This window comes from Melozone crissalis, unplaced genomic scaffold (genome assembly GCF_028551555.1).
Source record: "Melozone crissalis strain CALT ecotype California unplaced genomic scaffold, PUWL_Pcris_2 ptg000195l_1, whole genome shotgun sequence".
Lineage (NCBI taxonomy): Eukaryota > Metazoa > Chordata > Aves > Passeriformes > Passerellidae > Melozone > Melozone crissalis.
In genome coordinates this window covers 829998-848133 of record NW_026535960.1, presented here as the reverse complement: position 1 = coordinate 848133, position 18136 = coordinate 829998, and the positions used below count along the sequence as shown (strand labels likewise).

At 62.2% G+C, this 18136-nt stretch overlaps 1 protein-coding gene and 1 long non-coding RNA gene across 3 annotated transcripts; both read right to left on the bottom strand.

Moving 5' to 3' along the window:
• Positions 1-1319: 1319 nt before the first annotated feature.
• Positions 1320-17857, bottom strand: SHARPIN (SHANK associated RH domain interactor). The gene is made up of 16 exons (XM_054293886.1): positions 17642-17857; positions 16619-16664; positions 16421-16534; positions 15684-15830; positions 15154-15221; positions 14835-14971; positions 12202-12292; positions 10855-11203; positions 8655-8788; positions 7074-7244; positions 5715-5875; positions 4459-4570; positions 3029-3208; positions 2857-2955; positions 1803-1946; positions 1320-1539 (listed from the first exon to the last, which is right to left on the bottom strand). Exons 1-16 carry the CDS (start codon positions 17855-17857, stop codon positions 1459-1461), a joined length of 2250 nt encoding a protein of 749 aa, XP_054149861.1. The 3' UTR covers positions 1320-1458.
• LOC128949097 (uncharacterized) lies at positions 7302-10960 on the bottom strand. Of its 2 annotated transcripts, none has more exons than XR_008484183.1 (3): positions 10855-10960; positions 8655-8788; positions 7302-7351 (listed from the first exon to the last, which is right to left on the bottom strand). It is a non-coding gene; the product is annotated as an uncharacterized LOC128949097 (long non-coding RNA). The 2 variants fall into 2 exon arrangements; XR_008484184.1 differs by lacking the exon at positions 7302-7351 and adding an exon at positions 7511-7573.
• Positions 17858-18136: the final 279 nt, after the last annotated feature.

Genomic DNA, 18136 nt, shown 5'->3' with positions numbered 1-18136 from the left:
CGGGTCTGTCCTGGGGCTGTCCTCGGTGTGGGGCTGGGTCTGTCCGGGATGTGGGTCAAGCCATACCCAGGCCGTGCCCAGGCCAGGCCGGTGCCGCGGGTCCGGCTTTGCCCGGGTCAGGCTGTGCTGGTGCTGTGGGTCAGGCCGTGGGTCAGGCCATGGGTCAGGCTCTGGGTACAGCTGTGCCCAGGCCAGGCCATGCTGGTGCCATGGGTCAGTCTGTGGGTCAGGCCATGCCCAGGCCATGCCGGTGCTGTGGGTCACGCTATGCCCAGGCTGTGGGTCAGGCCGTGGGTCAGACTTTTCCCCAGGCTGTGCCCAGCCCAGGCCGTGCCGGTGCCGTGGGTCAGTCTGTGGGTCAGTCTTTGCCCCAGGCCGTGGGTCAGTCTGTGGGTCAGGCCATGCCCAGCCCAGGCCGTGCCAGTGCCGTGGGTGAGGCCATGCCCAGGCCATGGGTCAGTCTGTGGGTCAGGCCATGCCCAGGCCGTGCCCAGCCCAGGCTGTGCCAGTGCCATGGGTCAGTCTGTGGGTCCAGCCGTGCCCAGCCCATGCCAGGCCGTGCCGGTGCCGTGGGTCAGTCTGTGGGTCAGTCTTTGCCCCAGGCCGTGGGTCAGTCTGTGGGTCCAGCCGTGCCCAGGCCGTGCCGGTGCCGTGTCCCCCCCCCAGCCCCCGCTGGCTCTGGGGTCTCGTTCAGCACCAGCTGCCCTTGACCCATCCCGGGAGTGACCCCTGACCCCTCACTGTCCCGGGAGTGACCTCTGACCCTGTCACTGTCCCGGGGAGTGACCTCTGACCCTGTCACTGTCCCCATCCTGGGAGTGACCTCTGTCCACTCATTGTCTCCATCCCTGTCCCCATGCTGGGGTGTCCCTGTCCCAATCCCTGAGGTGTCCCTGTCCCCACACCACTGGCCGTGCCAGCGTAACCCGTGTCCCTGTCCTCACACTGAGGCTGTCCCTGTGTCCCTGTCCCCACGCCAGGAGCGTCCCCACCACACCGGTGGCCGTGCCAGGGTGACCCCTGTGTCCTTGTCCCCTGTCCCTGTCCCCCCACCAGTGGCAGTGCCAGGGTGATTCCCATGTCCCTGTACCCCCGCGGGTGGCAGCGCCAGCCTGTGACACTCAGTGGCTTTATTGGGGTCCCGGGGCCCCCCGGCCCCTCCACGCCCCGAGGCCGTCCCAGTGTCCATCCTGGCTCTGTCCATGTGTCCATCTCTCCGTGTGTCCATCCTGGCTCTGTCCATGTGTCCATCTCTCCGTGTGTCCATCCTGTCCGTGTGTCCATCCTGTCCGTGTGTCCATCCTGGCTCCGTCCGTGTGTCCATCTGTCCGTCTGTCCCTGTGTCCTCTCTCTCCATCCCTGCTGGACGTGGCCCCTCCTGGAGCCCTCAGGCGTCTCTGGCCCGGTGCCAGCTCTGTCCTTTGTCTGTCTGTCTGTCCCTCGGTGTCCCCGGGGGGGTCAGTGGCAGTTCTGGCACCGGGGGTGGCACCTCTGCCCGTTGACGTTGCAGCGACAGCCGCCACTGGTGTCACCGGGGCCCTGCGGGGACAGGGCAGGGACAGCTGGGGTCACCCTGGGGTCACTCTGGGGTCACCCTGGGGTCACTCTGTGTCCCCTCCTCACCCTGGGGTCACCCTGTGTCCCCTGGGGTCACCCTGGGGTCCCTCTCTGTCCCCCCCCTCACCCTGGTGTCCCCCATCACTCCGAGACCCCCCAGGACAGCCCTTGGTGACCCCTCCTCATCTCAGGACCCCCCCAAGGACCCCCCCGGACCCCCCTCACCCCCCCAGAGCCCCCCTCACCCCCGGCCCCCATCGGGGTCCCTTGGTGACCCAGCAGATCTCGGTCTGGCACACGGTGCAGCGGATCCAGTCGCAGCCGTCCTTCTTCTGCACCACGATGCGGCACGTGGGGCAGTGCATGGCCTCGCCGCGCTGCACCAGCGTCTGGGGAGGGGTCCGCGGGGGGTCAGGGCAGCGGGGACCCCCCCAATGCCCCCCGAAGCCCCCAGACCCACCTGCAGCACATCCCGGACCCCCCAGTGCCCCCCAAAGCCCCCAGACCCACCTACAGCATGTCCCGGACCCCCCAGTGCCCCCCAAAGCCCCCAGACCCACCTGCAGCATCTCCTGGAGCCCCCAAAGCCCCCCGGTGCCCCCAGACCCACCTGCAGCATGTCCTTGACACCCCAGTGCCCCCAGACCCACCTACAGCATGTCCTGGGCCCCCCAGTGCCCCCCAAAGCCCCCAGACCCACCTGCAGCACATCCCGGACCCCCCAGTGCCCCCCAAAGCCCCCAGACCCACCTGCAGCATCTCCTGGAGCCCCCAAAGCCCCCCGGTGCCCCCAGACCCACCTGCAGCACATCCCGGACCCCCTAATGCCCCCCGAAGCCCCCAGACCCACCTGCAGCATCTCCTGGAGCCCCCAGTGCCCCCTGAAGCCCCCAGACCCACCTGCAGCATGTCCATACCTCCCAATGCCCCCCGAAGCCCCCAGACCCACCTGCAGCACATCCCGGACCCCCCAGTGCCCCCCGAAGCCCCCAGACCCACCTGCAGCACATCCCGGACCCCCCAGTGCCCCCCGAAGCCCCCAGACCCACCTGCAGCACATCCCGGACCCCCCAATGCCCCCCGGTGCCCCCAGACCCACCTGCAGCATGTCCCGGACCCCCCAGTGCCCCCCGAAGCCCCCAGACCCACCTGCAGCACATCCCGGACCCCCCAGTGCCCCCCGAAGCCCCCAGACCCACCTGCAGCATGTCCCGGACCCCCCAGTGCCCCCCGAAGCCCCCAGACCCACCTGCAGCACATCCCGGGCCCCCCAGTGCCCCCCGAAGCCCCCAGACCCACCTGCAGCATGTCCCGCGTCTGGCGCGCGGCCGCGTCGTGCAGCGCCCGCAGCTGCAGCTCGTCCTGGTACTGGCGGCAGTTCTGCCCCTCGTGGATGGCCTGGGGGGGCCGGGGGTGAGCTCGGGACCCCCAGAACCCCCCGGAACCCCCCCAGGGACCCCCCCGGTCCGACCTTGCACAGGAGGCAGTTGAGGGCCCCGCACACCGGGCACGGGAACTCGTTCACCGCGTCCTCGTAGAAGCACCAGCCCGGGCAGTCCCGGCCCCGGCAGTGGAAACTGTTCCGGCTGCGGCGCTCGGCCAGCGCCAGCCCGCGGGCCAGGAACCGCGCGTGCTCCTCGGGGGACAGCAGCTGGGGACATTGGGGACATTGGGGACACTGGGGACAGCAGGGACATTGGGGGGGATGGCATTGGGATCATTGGGACCCCTGAGCCAGCGCCAGCCCGCGGGCCAGGAACCGCGCGTGCTCCTCGGGGGACAGCAGCTGGGGACATTGGGGACATCGGGGGGATGGCATTGGGACCCCCGAGTCACTGTCACCCACCCATGGGATCCCCTGAGTCACCATCATCCACCCTGAGCCAGGGCCAGCCCGCGGGCCAGGAACCGCGCGTGCTCCTCGGGGGACAGCAGCTGGGGACATTGGGGACATTGGAGACACTGGGGACATGGCATTGGGACCCCTGAGCCAGCGCCAGCCCGCGGGCCAGGAACCGCGCGTGCTCCTCGGGGGACAGCAGCTGGGGACATTGGGGACATTGGGGACATTGGGGACAGCAGGGACATTGGGGGGGATGGCATTGGCATCATTGGAACCCCTGAGCCAGGGCCAGCCCGCAGGCCAGGAACCGCGCGTGCTCCTCGGGGGACAGCAGCTGGGGACATTGGGGACATTGAAACCCCCAGAGTCACTGTCACCCACCCATGGGGACCCTCGTGTCACCAGTCCCTGCACCAGGGGTGGCATTGGGACCCCTGAGTCACTGTCACCCATCCAGGGCCAGCCCGCGGGCCAGGAACCGTGCATGCTCCTCGGGGGACAGTAACTGGGGACACAGGGACATCGGGGACATCGGGGACATTGGGGACATTGGGGACATGGCATTGGTACCCCTGAGCCAGCACCAGGCCCCACGCCAGGAACCGTGCGTGCTCCTCGGGGGACAGCAGCTGGGGACACGGGGACATCGGGGACATCGGAGACATTGGGGGGATGGCATTGGGACCCCAGAGTCACTGTCACCCACCCATGGGGACCTCCAGGTCACCAATCCCTGCACGTGCTCCTCGGGGGACAGCAGCCAGGACACGGGGACATCAGGGGAGGTGGCGTTGGGACCCCCAGAGTCACTGTCACCCACCCATGGGGACCCTCGTGTCACCAGTCCCTGCACCAGGGGTGGCACTGGGACCCCTGAGTCACTGTCACCCACCGTCACCCACCCATGGGGACCCCAACCCTACCCAAGGGGACAGCCCGGTCCCCTGGGAGCCCCCCGTGCGGGGGTGGCTGTGACCCCCCCAGACCCCTCTGTCACCCTGGTCACCCCCGGTGTCCCCTGTCCCCCCCGGTGTCCCCCCTGTCCCCCCGGTGCTCACGGCGCGGATCTCGCGCTCCTGCAGGTGGCTGCCACAGGCGTAGGTGACATCGCGGAAGGGACAGGCCACCACCGGCTCCTCGCTGAAGTTGATCACCTGCCGCAGGCACTCCCTGGGGACACCGGGGGGACAATGGGGGGGTCAGGGACCCAGGGATGGTCACTGGTATGGAGTCAGTGATGCTGGGGGTGTCCCAGGTGTGCCCAGGTGTATCCCAGCTGTGTCCTGGTCTGTCCCAGGTATATCCCAGTCTATCCCAGCTGTACCCAGGTGTATCCAGTTGTGCCCAGGTGTATCCCAGGTCTATTCCAGGTGCACCCGGGTCTATCCCAGGTCTATCCCAGGTGTGTCCAGGTGTATCCCCGTGTCTCCCAGGTGTGCCCAGGTGTGTCCTGGTATATCCCAAGTGTATGCAAGGTGTGCCAGGTGTATCCCAGTCTATCACAGGTATATCTGGGTGTATCCCAGCTGTATCCCAGGTGTGCCCAGGTATATCTTGGTGTATCCCAGTCAATCCCAGGTGGGCCCAGGTGTGCCAAGGTGTATCCCTGTGTTGCCCAGGTGTGCCCAGCTGTATCCCAGATGTATCCCAGGTGTGTCCAGGTGTGCCCAGGTGTATCCTGGCATATCCCCATGTACCCCAGTCTATCCCAGCTGTGCCCAGGTTTATCCCCGGTGTCCCCAGGTGTGCTCAGGTGTATCCCGGGTGTGCCCAGGTGTATCCCAGTCTATGCCAGCTGTATCCTAGGTGTATCCCATGTCTATCTCAGGTGTGCCCAGGTGTATCCCAGCTGTATCCCATTCTATCCCAGGTGTATCCAGGTGTATCCCAGTCTATGCCAGGTGTATCCCAGGTGTGCCCAGGTGTATCCCAGGTGCGCGGTACCGGCAGAAGCTGTGCAGGCAGTCCCGCAGCAGCACGGCCCGGCCCGCCGGGTCTATCCCAGTCTATCCCAGGTGTATCCCCGTGTGCCCAGGTGTATCCCCGTGTACCCAGGTGTGCCCCAGGTGTGCCCAGGTATATCCCAGGTGTGCCCAGGTGTATCCCAGGTGCGCGGTACCGGCAGAAGCTGTGCAGGCAGTCCCGCAGCAGCACGGCCCGGCCCGCCGGGTCTATCCCAGTCTATCCCAGGTGTATCCCCGTGTGCCCAGGTGTATCCCCGTGTACCCAGGTGTGCCCCAGGTGTGCCCAGGTGTATCCCAGTCTATCCCAGGTGTATCCCAGGTGTATCCCAGGTGTATCCCGGCCCCGATACCGGCAGAAGCTGTGCAGGCAGTCGCGCAGCAGCACGGCCCGGCCCGCCGGCACCTCCTGCAGGCAGATCCCGCACTCGAGCGGCTCCGGGTTCAGCACCAGCCCCGCCTCCTCCGCCTGCAGCAGCTGCGCCAGGTTCCGCTGCCGCTCCGCCTCCAGAGCCTGGGGACAAGAACCGGGAAAATGGGAAAAATGAGAAAAATGGAAAAAACGGGGAAAATCGGGGAAAAAATGGGGAAAAAATCCGCGAAAAATGGGGAAAAAGCCCGGGGAAAATGGGAAAATGGGAGCAGCAGCTGCGCCAGGTTCCGCTGCCGCTCCGCCTCCAGCGCCTGGGAATGGGGACAAAAACGGATAAAATGGGAAAAATTGAAAGACAATGGGAAAACCAGGAAAAAACCGGGAAAAATGGAGAAAAAAAAACCCGGGAAAAATGGGGGAAAAACTCAGGAAAAACAGGAAAATGGGAGCAGCAGCCACTGACCCCATAGCCCCCATACCTGCTGGCACTGCCAGGTCCCGTCGCGCTGATCCCATATCCCATTGATTGATCCCATAGATCCCATTGATTGATCCCATTGATTGATCCCATTGATCCCATTGATTGATCCCATTGATTGATCCCATAGATCCCATATCTGCTGGCACTGCAGGGTCCCGTCGCACTGATCCCATATCCCATTGATTGATCCCATTGATCCCATTGATTGATCCCATTGATTGAACCCATTGATCCCATTGATTGATCCCATTGATCCCATTGATTGATCCCATTGATTGATCCCATTGATCCCATTGATTGATCCCATTGATCCCATACCTGCTGGCACTGCCAGGTCCCGTCGCGCTGATCCCATATCCCATTGATTGATCCCATTGATCCCATTGATTGATCCCATTGATTGATCCCATAGATCCCATATCTGCTGGCACTGCCGGGTCCCGTCGCACTGATCCCATATCCCATTGATTGATCCCATTGATCCCATTGATTGATCCCATTGATTGATTGATCCCATTGATCCCATTGATTGATCCCATTGATCCCATACCTGCTGGCACTGCCGCGTCCCGTCACACTGATCCCATATCCCACTGATTGATCCCATGGATCCCGTTGATTGATCCCACAGTATCTGCTGGCACTGCCGCGTCCCGTCGTGCTGATCCCATATCCCATTCATTGATCCCATGGATCCCAGAGTACCTGCTGCCACTGCCGGGTCCCATCACGCTGATCTCATATCCCATTGATTGATCCCATAGATCCCATTGATTGATCCCATTGATCCCATAGATCCCATTGATTGATCCCATCGATCCCATATCCCATTGATTGATCCCATTGATCCCACAGTACCTGCTGGCACTGCCGGGTCCCGTCGCGCTCCCTCTGCAGCCGCCGCAGCTCGGCGGGGTCGGGGCGGTGCCCCCCGGGCACTCGGTACCCCTCGGGCCGGGGGGCGCTGCACATCTCACAGCCAGGGCGGGTGGGCTTGTTCAGGAACGTGCACTGGGGACACGGCCAGCCCTGGAACGGGATTGGGATTGAGAATTATTGGGACTGGGAACAGAGTACATCTCACAGCCAGGGCGGGTGGGCTTGTTCAGGAATGTGCACTGCGGGCACGGCCAGCCCTGGAACAGGATTATTGGGATTATTTGGATTATTTGGATTGGGAACAGGGCATATCTCACAGCCAGGGCGGGTGGGCTTGTTCAGGAACGTGCACTGGGGACACGGCCAGCCCTGGAACGGGATCGGGAATTATTGGGATTATTGGGATTGGGAACGGGGCACATCTCACAGCCTGGGCGGGTGGGCTTGTTCAGGAACATGCACTGGGGACATGGCCAGCCCTGCAATGGGATTATTGGGATTGGGAATTATTGGGATTGGGATTGGGATTGGGAACGGGGCACATCTCACAGCCAGGGCGGGTGGGGCTGGGCAGTGCTCGGGGGCTGTGTCCACACTGAAACACTGGGACTGGGATCAGGGATTGGGATCTGGATCAAGGAATGGGATCAGGGATTGGGATCAGGGATGGGGATCAGGGATCAGGGATCAGGATCAGGACAGGACCCTGTACCTGCTCAGGTGAGGGTGGGTGGGGCTCAGGGGCCGTGGGATTGGGATCAGGATCAGGGATGGGGATCAGGATCAGGATCAGGATCAGGACAGGACCCTGTACCTGCTCAGGTGAGGGTGGGTGGGGCTCAGGGGCCGTGGGATTGGGATCAGGATCAGGGATGGGGATCAGGATCAGGATCAGGATCAGGATCAGGGATCAGGATCAGGATCAGGGATTGGGATCAGGGATGGGGATCAGGATCAGGGATGGGGATCAGGGATGGGGATCAGGTACCCCTGTACCTGCTCAGGTGAGGGTGGGTGGGGCTCAGGGGCCGTGGGATTGGGATCAGGATCAGGATCAGGGATCAGGATCAGGATCAGGGATTGGAATCAGGATCAGGGATGGGGATCAGGGATGGGGATCAGGGATGGGGATCAGGATCAGGGATGGGGATCAGGATCAGGATCAGGGATTGGGATCAGGGATAGGGATCAGGATCAGGGATGGGGATCAGGGATGGGGATCAGGATCAGGGATGGGGATTAGGTACCCCTGTACCTGCTCAGGTGAGGGAGGGCAGGGCTCAGGGGCAGTGGGATGGGAATCAGGGATCAGGGCAGGCCCCCCCCGCCCCGTACCTGCTCAGGTGAGGGTGGGTGGGGCTCAGGGCCTGTGAGATTGGGATCAGGAATTGGGATTGGTATCAGGGATTTGGATCAGGATCAGGGATTGGGATTGGTATCAGGGATTTGGATCAGGATCAGGGATTGGGATCAGGTACCCCCAGACCTGCTCAGGTGAGGGAGGGCAGGGCTCAGGGCCTGTGGGACTGGGATCAGGGCAGGACCCCCCCTGCCCCGTACCTGCTCAGGTGAGGGTGGGCGGGGCTCAGGGCCCGTGGGCGGGGCCCCGGCGCTGTCCCAGAGCTGCAGCGAGTCCAGGTGATCCCGGATGTCCCCGATGTCCATCCGCTCCGGGGGCTCCTCGGGGACACGGCCTGGGGACAGACGGACACGGCACGGGCTGGCACTGACCCGGAACGGGACCGGGACCGGGACAGGGAATGGGAACGGGAATGGGACTGGGAATGGGACTGGGAACGGGACAGGGAACGGGAAAGGGAATGGGAAAGGGAATGGGAAAGGGAATGGGAATGGGAACGGGAATGAGAACGGGAGAGACAGGGAGAGGGAATGGGACTGGGAATGGGACTGGGAATAGGGAGGACTGGAGAGGGATGGGGGAGGGAATGGGAGGAAGGAGATGCAGGAGAAGAGAAGGAGAAAGAAGGAGAAGGAAAGAACAGGAGCTGGCGGAGGAGGAGGAGGATGATGATGAAGAAGGAACAGGATTATGAAAAACAAGCAGGAACAGTGTGAGGATGAGGAGGAAGAGCAGGATGAGGAAACAAGAGGAGCAAGAGTAGGATGAGGGTGAGAAGGAAGGAACAGGCTGGTGATGATGAAGAAGGCTCTGTCAGCCGTACCTGAGCCAGGTGAGGAAAGTGCAGGAGCAGCAGGATGAGAAACAAGCAGGAGCAGGAGTAGCAGGAATGAGGATGACAAAGAAGAAGCAAGAGCAAGAGCAGCATGAGGAGAAATAAGCAAGAGCAGGAAGATAAAGGAGCAGGATGAGGAAGGAGCAGGAGCAGCAGGATGAGAATGATGAGGAAGGAGCAGGCTGAGGATGATGAGGAAGGAGCAGGAGCAGAAGTAGCAGAAATGAGGATGATGAAGAAAGAGCAGCAGCAAGAGCAGGATGATGAAGGAGCAGGATAAGGAAGGAGCAAGATGAAGAAGGAGCAGGAGCAGCAGGCTGAGGATGGTGAGGAAGGAGCAGACTGAGAACGGTGAGGATGATGAGGAAGGAACAGGAGCAGCAGCAGCAGCCTGATGATGATGAGGAAGGGGCAGGCTGAGAATGATGATGAGAAAGGAGAAGGCTGACGATGCTGAAGAAGGAGCAGGATGAGGATGCTGAGGAAGCAGCAGGAGCAGCAGCAAGCTGAAGATGGTGAAGAAGGAGCAGGAGGATGAGGATGAAAGAGCAGGATGAGGATGAGGATGAGGATGAGCATAAGGATGACGATGAGGATGCAGAATAGGATGAAGGAGAAGGAGCAGCAGCAGGCTGAGGATGGTGAGGAAGGAGCAGGCTGAGGATGGTGAGGAAGGAGCAGGCTGAGAATGATGAGAATGATGAGGAAAGAACAGGAGCAGCAGCAGGCTGAGAATGGTGAGGAAGGAGTAGGCTGAGGATGATGATGAGCACGAAGACTGATGATGCTGAGGATGGAGCAGGAGTAGCAGCAAGCTGCAGATGGTGAAGAAGGAGCAGGATGAGGATGAGGATGAAGGAGCAAGAGCAGCAGCAGGCTGAGGATGGTGACGAAGGGGCAGGATGATGAGGAAGGAGCAGCAGCAGGAGGAGGCTGAGAATGATGCTGAGGAAGAAGCAGGCCGAGGCTGCTGCTGATGAAGGCTCCATCCCCGTACCTGCCCCAGGTGCTCCATCCCTGTGTCCATCCCCGTACCTGCCCCAGGTGCTCCATCCCCATACCTGCCCCAGGTGCGCCATCCCCGTCACCATCCCTGTGTCCATCCCCGTACCTGCCCCAGGTGCTCCGTCCCTGTCCCCATCCCCGTACCTGCCCCAGGTGCTCCATTCCCATCCCCATCCCTGTACCTGCCCCAGGTGCGCCATCCCCGTCACCATCCCCGTACCTGCCCCAGGTGCTCCATTCCCATCCCCATCCCCGTACCTGCCCCAGGTGCGCCATCCCCGTCACCATCCCCGTGTCCATCCCTGTACCTGCCCCAGGTGCTCCGTCCCCGTCCCCATCCCCGTACCTGCCCCAGGTGCTCCATTCCCATCCCCATCCCTGTACCTGCCCCAGGTGCTCCATTCCCATCCCCATCCCTGTACCTGCCCCAGGTGCTCCGTCCCCGTCCCCATCCCCGTGTCCATCCCCATACCTGCCCCAGGTGCGCCATCCCCGTCACCATCCCCGTGTCCATCCCTGTACCTGCCCCAGGTGCGCCATCCCCGTCCCCATCCCCGTACCTGCCCCAGGTGCTCCGTCCCCGTGTCCGTCCCCGTCCCCGTGCAGCCCCGCGGCGCGCAGCAGCTCCTGCGCCTGCAGCTCCCGCTGCCGCTCGGGGCCCGCCGGGGCCGGGGCCGCTCCCGGGGCCGCTCCCACTCCCGAGGCCGCTCCCGGTGCTGCTCCCGCTCCCGGTGCTGCTCCCGCTGCCGGTGCCGGTTCCAGCGCCGCTCGTGCCGAGAGGAGGAAGAGGAAGGCGGGGTCGCCGTCGCGGCGGATGCCGTAGGAGGCCAGGCTGCGCCCGTCCCGGCACAGGCTCTGCCCGATGATCCAGCGCTGCGCTGAAGGGGGAAAGCCGTACTCGCGGAACACCTGGGGGGAAAAGGGGGATCCTGTGGGATCTGGGGGATCCAGGGGATCAGGGGGATCCTATAGGATTGGAGGGATCAGGGGAACCCGTACTCGCGGAACACCTGCAGGGACAGGGGGGATCCTATGGGATCAGGGGGATCCTATAGGATTGGGGGGATCAGGGGAACCCGTACTCGCGGAACACCTGGGGGGAAAAGGGGGATCCTATGGGATCAGGGGGATCCTATGGGATCAGGGAACCCGTACACCCAGAACACCTAGGGGGACATGATCCTATGGGATTGGGGGCACAGGGGGAACCTGTACTCGCGGAACACCTGGGGATCAGGGGGGAACCTATGGGATCAGGGAGGATCAAGGGGGAACCCGTACTCATGGAACATCTGGGGGATCAGGGATCACAAGGGATTGGCAGGGATCTCATGTGAGATCCTGAGGGAACCTGGAGAAATCCTGGGAGATCCCAGGGAGATCCTGGGGAAGCCCTGGGCAGATACTGGGGGAGATCCTGGGGAGAGCCTGGGGAAAATCCCAGGGGACGTCCTGAGGAGATCCCAGGTGAGCCCCCAGGCAAAAACCTCAGGGGAGATCCCAGGGGAACTCCAGGTGAGCCTCAGGTGGGCCCTGGGTAAGATCCACGGGAGATCTCAGATGGGATCCCAGGTAAAACCCCAGGTGAGACCCCAGGTGAACCCTGGGTCAGATCCCAGGTGAGATCCCAGGTGGGATCCCAGGAAAAACCCCAGGTGAGACCCCAGGTGAGATCCTGGGAGAGATCCCAGGTGGGATCCCAGGTGAGCTCTGGGTCAGATCCCAGGGGAGATCCCAGGTGGGATCCCAGGTAAAACCCCAGGTGAGATTCCAGGTAAAATCCCAGGTGACTCCCAGGGATCCTGGTCCCACAGAGCAGGGGCTGGCCCGGCTCCCAGGTGACCCCATTCCCTCCAGGTGACCCCAGCTGACCCCAGGTGTCCCCAGGTGTCCCCAGGTGTCCGTACCTGCTCCTTGAGGGTGCCGATGGTGACGTGGGGCTGCACCCGCAGGGTGATGCTGGCCGAGGACGTGGCGTCCTCCACCCCCACCGCCATGCTGGGAAACAGGGGGAAAGATAACGGGACATATGGGATATAGGGGATAGATGGGATAGATGGGATACATTGGATAGACGGGATGGATGGGATAGGGATTGGGGTTTGGGATTTCGGTTTGGGATTGGGATATGGGGTGTGGGATATGGGATTGGGGTTTGGGGTGTGGGCACGGCATGCTGGGAACCAGGGGGAGAGACAGTGGGATATAAAGGATACGAGGAATATGTGGGATATATGGGGTATACGGGATATATGGGGTATACAGGATATATGGGATATATGATATATATGGGATATATGAGATAGATGGGATATATGGGATAGATGGGATAGATGGGAGGTATGGCATATGTGGGATATAGGGGATAAAGGATATTTAGGATATATGGGATTGGGGTTTGGGATGTAAGATATGGGGCGTGGGGTAAGGCATGCTGGGAACCAGGGGGAGAGACAGTGGGATAGATGGGATAGATGGGATAGATGGGATAGATGGGATTTGGGGTGTGGGTACAGCATGCTAGGAATGGGGGCGAGATAATGGGATATATGGGATATATGGGGTATACGGGATAAATGGGGTATACCGGATATATGGAATATATGGGATATATGAGGTATATGGGATAGATGGAATATGTGGGATATATGGGGTATACGGGATATATGGAGCGTACGGGATACATGGGATATATGGAATATATGGGATATATGAGATATATGGGATAGATGAGGTATATGGGATAGATGGGAGGTATGGCATCTTTGGGGTATAGGGGATAGAGAATATTTGGGATATATGGGATTGGGGTTTGGGATGCAGGATATGGGGCGTGGGGTACGGCATGCTGGGAACCAGGGGGAGAGACAGTGGGATAGATGGGATAGATGGGATTTGGGGTGTGGGTACAGCATGCTGGGAACGGGGGAGAGATAATGGGATAGATGGGATAGATGGGATACATGGGGTACACGGGACATATGGGGTACACGGGACATATGGGGTATATGGGATAGATAGGATATATAGGAAGTATGGCATATATAGGAATAGGGGATATATGGGATATATGGGATTGGGGTTTGGGGTTTGTGGTGTCGGTATGGCATGCTAGGAACCAGGGGGAGAGACAGTGGGATATATGGGATATATGGGATAGATGGGATATTTGGGATAGATGGGATATACGGGATATATGAGATTGGGGTTTAGGGTGTGGGGTTTGGGGTACAGCATGTTGGGAACGGGGAGAGACATAGTGGGATATATGGGACACATGGGATTTGGGGTGTGGGGATTGGGGTTTGGGGTGTGGGTACAGCATGCTGGAAATGGGGGAGAGACATAATGGGATTGGGATTGGGGTTGGGATTGGGGGCTGGGATGTAGGATATGGGGTGTGGGGTTTGGGGTGTGGGGTACAGCATGCTGGGAATGGGGAGAGATTATGGGATGTGAGGTTTGGGATTGGGGATTGGGGTTGGGGTACGGCATGCTGGGAATGGGCAGAGATAATGGGATTGGGATTGGGGGTTGGGATTGGGGTTTGGGGATTGGGATTGGGGTTTGGCATGCCAGGAACAAGGGAGGTAACGGGATGATGTTGATGAGGAAGGCAGGGGCAGAGAATGAGGATGAAGATGATAACAGGGGTGATGATGACGAGGATGAGAAAGGCAGTGGGTGGGGATGAGGATGATGATGCTGCTGGGGAAGGCAGAGGATGGGAATGACGAGGAAGGCAGGGGCAGAGAATGGGGACGAGGATGAGGATGATGAGAGTGATGATGGGGAGGAAGACAGAGGATAGGGATGAGAGTGACAATGATGAAGATGATGAGGATGAGAAAGGCAGAGGAAGAAGACAGGGATGAAGATGACAATGATGAGGATGATGATGATGCTGAGAAAGGCAGAGTATGGGGATGAGGGCGATGAGGATGATGAGGATGAGGAAAGCAGGGGCAGAGGACAGGGATGAGGATGATGAAGATGATGCTGATGAGGAAGGCAGAGCATGGGGATGAGCATGATGAGGGTGACGAGGATGAGGAAGGCAGAGAACGGGGATGAGGATGACAATGACGATAACAATGATGCTGCTGAGGAAGGCAGAGCACGGGGATGAGGATGATGAGAATGAGAAAGGCAGAGGATGAGGATGATGACGATAAGGAAGGCAGAGAACGGGGATAAGGATGTTGAAGATCATGAGGATGAGCAAGGCAGAGGCAGAGGATGGGGATGAGGATGACAATGATTAAGATGATGATGAGGATGAGAAAGGCAGAGAACGGAGATGAGGGTGACGAGGATGAGGAAGGCAGGGGCAGAGGACAGGGATGAGGATGACAATGATGAGGATGATGATGATGATGAGGAAGGCAGAGGATGAGGACGGTGAGAAAGGCAGAGCACGGGGATGAGGGTGATGAGAAAGGCAGAGAACGGGGATAAGGATGACAATGACAAGGATGATGATGATGAGGAAGGCAGAGGACGGGGATGAGGATGACAATGATGAAGGCAGGCTGCCCACCTGACGTGGCCCCCGGGGTCCCTGTGGCGCAGGCTCACGCTCAGCTCCGCGTGCCGCCGGGCCAGCGCCACCGCGCTCTGCGCCGCCACCGCCTCGTCACCAAATGCCACCGCCTCGGCCAGCCGCAGGGCCAGCTCCTCTGGGGACATGGGGACACGGGGATGGCACCCAGAGCAAGCATGGGGACACACAGGGACACGGGGATGGCACCCAGAGCAAGCATGGGGACACACAGGGGCACACAGGGACACGGGGATGGCACCCAGAGCGGGCATGGGGACACACAGGGGACATGGGGATGGCACCCAGAGACAGCCACCGCGCTCTGCGCCGCCACCGCCTCGTCACCAAATGCCACCGCCTCGGCCAGCCGCAGGGCCAGCTCCTCTGGGGACATGGGGACACGGGGATGGCACCCAGAGCGGGCATGGGGACACACAGGGACATGGGGATGGCACCCAGAGCAAGCATGGGGACACACAGGGACACACAGGGACACGGGGATGGCACCCAGAGCAAGCATGGGGACACACAGGGGACACTGGGGGTGACACCCATAACCCCTCAGAGTGGGAATGGGGACACCAGGGGGACACTGCTGGGTGGCACCCCCAGCCCCAGGGACACCATGGGGACACCATGGGGACACCGTGGGGACAGGAGGTGACCCCAGGGGAGGTTCTGGGGGGATTTCAGGGAATGTCCCCATGGGAAGGGCTGTCCCACCCTATCCCTGCACAGGTGGCACTTGGGGACAGGCTCAGGTGGCCCTGATGTGTCCCACCCCCCAGGCCAGGCCAGGGTGTCCCCAGCATGTCCCTGACGTGTCCCATCCAGTCCCCGTGTCACCTGTCTGTGCCAGCTCCAGGATCTGTGCCTCCTCCACGTCCTGCTCGGGCCCCTCGGCGGGTGGCACCAGAGATGTCCCCGTGGGTGGTGGCACCAGGGATGTCCCCGTGGCTGGCACCAGGGATGTCCCCGTGTCACCCTCGGCAGCTATGGGAGCACAGGGGGGATGGGGCTGTCACTGCTGTCACTGCTGTTCCTGCTGTCACTACTGTCCCCGATGTCCCCATTGTCCCCAGTGTCCCCCCAGTGTCCTCAATGTCCCCCCAGTGTCCCCAAGGTCCCATCTCCCTGTGCCTCCCTGATGGAGCTGCACAGCACTGTGTCCCAAATGTCCCCCACTGTCCCCAATATCCCCATGTCCCCCCACTGTCCCCAATATCCCCATGTCCCCCCAGTGTCCCCAATGACCCCAGTGTCCCCAATGTCCCCAGTGTCCCCAGTCCCCCCAGTGTCCCCAGTCCCCCCAGTGTCCCCAATGTCCCCATGTCCCCTCAGTGTCCCCAATGCCCCCATGTCCCCTCAGTGTCCTCAATGTCCCCTCAGTGTCCTCAATGTCCCCACAGTGTCCCCACTGTCTCCAGTGTCCCCAATGTCCCCAGTGTCCCCATATCCCTGTCCCACCTCTGCGTGCCTCCCTGAGGGAGCTGCTCAGCACCGTGTCCCCAATGTCCCCCCAATGTCCCCAATGTCCCCTCAATGTCCCCAATGTCCCCAGTGTCCCCATATCCCTGTCCCACCTCTGCGTGCCTCCCTGAGGGAGCTGCTCAGCACCGTCCACCACTGCTGGGCCTCGCGCTCCTCGGGGAACCGCAGCGCCACCGCCTCCTGTGCCGCTGTCCCCGATGTCCCCGCTGTCCCCAGTGTCCCTGCTGGTGTCCCTGCTGTCCCCAATGGTGTCCCTGGCGCTGGCAGCTGCAGCTCGTGGCTGGCGGGGCCGCACACGCGGTAGGACACGTCCCGCAGGTCACACTCTGCCAGGGGCTGGGGACAACAGGGACACGGGGGACAGGGATGGGGACAGGGACAGGAGGGCACAGGGATGGGACAGGGATGGAGATGGGGACAGGGATGGGGACAGGAAGGGACAGGGACACAGGGGATAGGGAGAGAGATGGGGACAGAGATGGGGACAGGAAGGGACAGGGATGGGACAAGGACAAGGATGGGACAGGGATGGGGGAGAGGAACAGGGACAGTGGGGACAGGGGGGACAGGGACACAGGGGTCAGGGAGAGAGATGGGGACAGGAGGGGACAGGGATGGGGATGGGACAAGAATGGGACAGGGATAGGGACAGTGATGGGACAGAGACAGTGACAAGGACATGGACAGGGATGGGGACAGGGATGAGGATAGGACAGGGATGGGACAGGGATGAGGATGGGACAGGGACAGAGACAGGAGGGGACAGAGATGGGACAGGTCTGGGGTCACCATGAGGTCACCACAGGCTCGGGACCCACTGGGACAGCCTGGTCACCCCTGGGGTCCCCTGGTCACCCCTTTGAGTGCCCTGGTCACCCTTGGGGCACTTTGGGTGCCCTCAGATCACCCTCAGGGTACCCCTGGCCACTTTGGAAGCGTTCTGCTCACTTTTGGGGTGCCCTGAGCCCCTCACTGTCCCTGTCCCTGTCACTAATCCCTGGCTGGGGGTGACACGGGACAATCCCGGGAGTTCCCATCCTTCCCAAACCTCCCGGGACTCCCCAAACCCCGGGACCTCCCAGGGACCCCCCCGGGCCCCTCAGGGGAGGCAATCCCGGGGGACAATCCCAGGGGGGAAAATCTCGGGTCACTCCTATGGGGACAATCCCGGGGGACAATCTCGGTTCCCCCCGGTTCCCTCCGGTCTCTCGGGCCTCACCCCCGTACCCCCCCCATTTCCCCGCCCCCTCCCCTCCCCCCGACCCCCGGGGCGCCCCCCGGGCCCCTCCCCCGCCCCCTCCCCTTCCCCTCACCGCGCCGCCCCCCGCCTCCGCCCGCCGCAGCGCCAGGCGGAAGCGGCGCCGCCCTTCGGCTCCCGGTGTGACGCTGAGCTGCAGGCGGAGCGCGGCGCCGGCGGCGGCGGCGGGCAGCAGGCGGCAGGGCGCGGCCAGCTCGGCCCGGGCCGCCATCAGCACCGTGCCAAAGGCGGCGGCGGCCGGGCCGGGCCCGGGCGCTCCGGGCGCCGCCATGGCGGCCCCGCCACTTCCGGCCTCCCGCCCGCGCGGTCCTGCCGCCAATGGGGTCCCCTCCGGGGGAGCGGGCGGGAAACGCGGCAGAGCACGCGGGGGTTCCGGGGGAGGAGCGTTCCGCCCTGGCCACGCCCCGTGGCCGCGCCCTCCCGGCCCCGCCCCGCTGTGATTGACAGGCGCTCCCCCCGTCTTTGTCCGCGCCAGCCAATGGGAACGCCGAGCGCCCCCGCGGTGGGCGGGGCCGCGGGCTCTGCGCGGATTGGCGTTGGTGTCAGCCAA

Bases quoted from the DNA above. Each gene is read 5' to 3' on its own strand.
- SHARPIN (XM_054293886.1), bottom strand. From the start codon at position 17,857: ATGGCGGCGCCCGGAGCGCCCGGGCCCGGCCCGGCCGCCGCCGCCTTT. The intron at 16,535-16,618 runs GCCCCGCCAGCC...CACTGGGGACAG, and splicing joins CGTGTCCTACCGCGTGTGCG to CGGGGACATCGGGGACAGCG. The intron at 15,831-16,420 runs GTGGGACAGGGA...GTGCTCCCATAG, and splicing joins CCTCAGGGAGGCACGCAGAG to CTGCCGAGGGTGACACGGGG.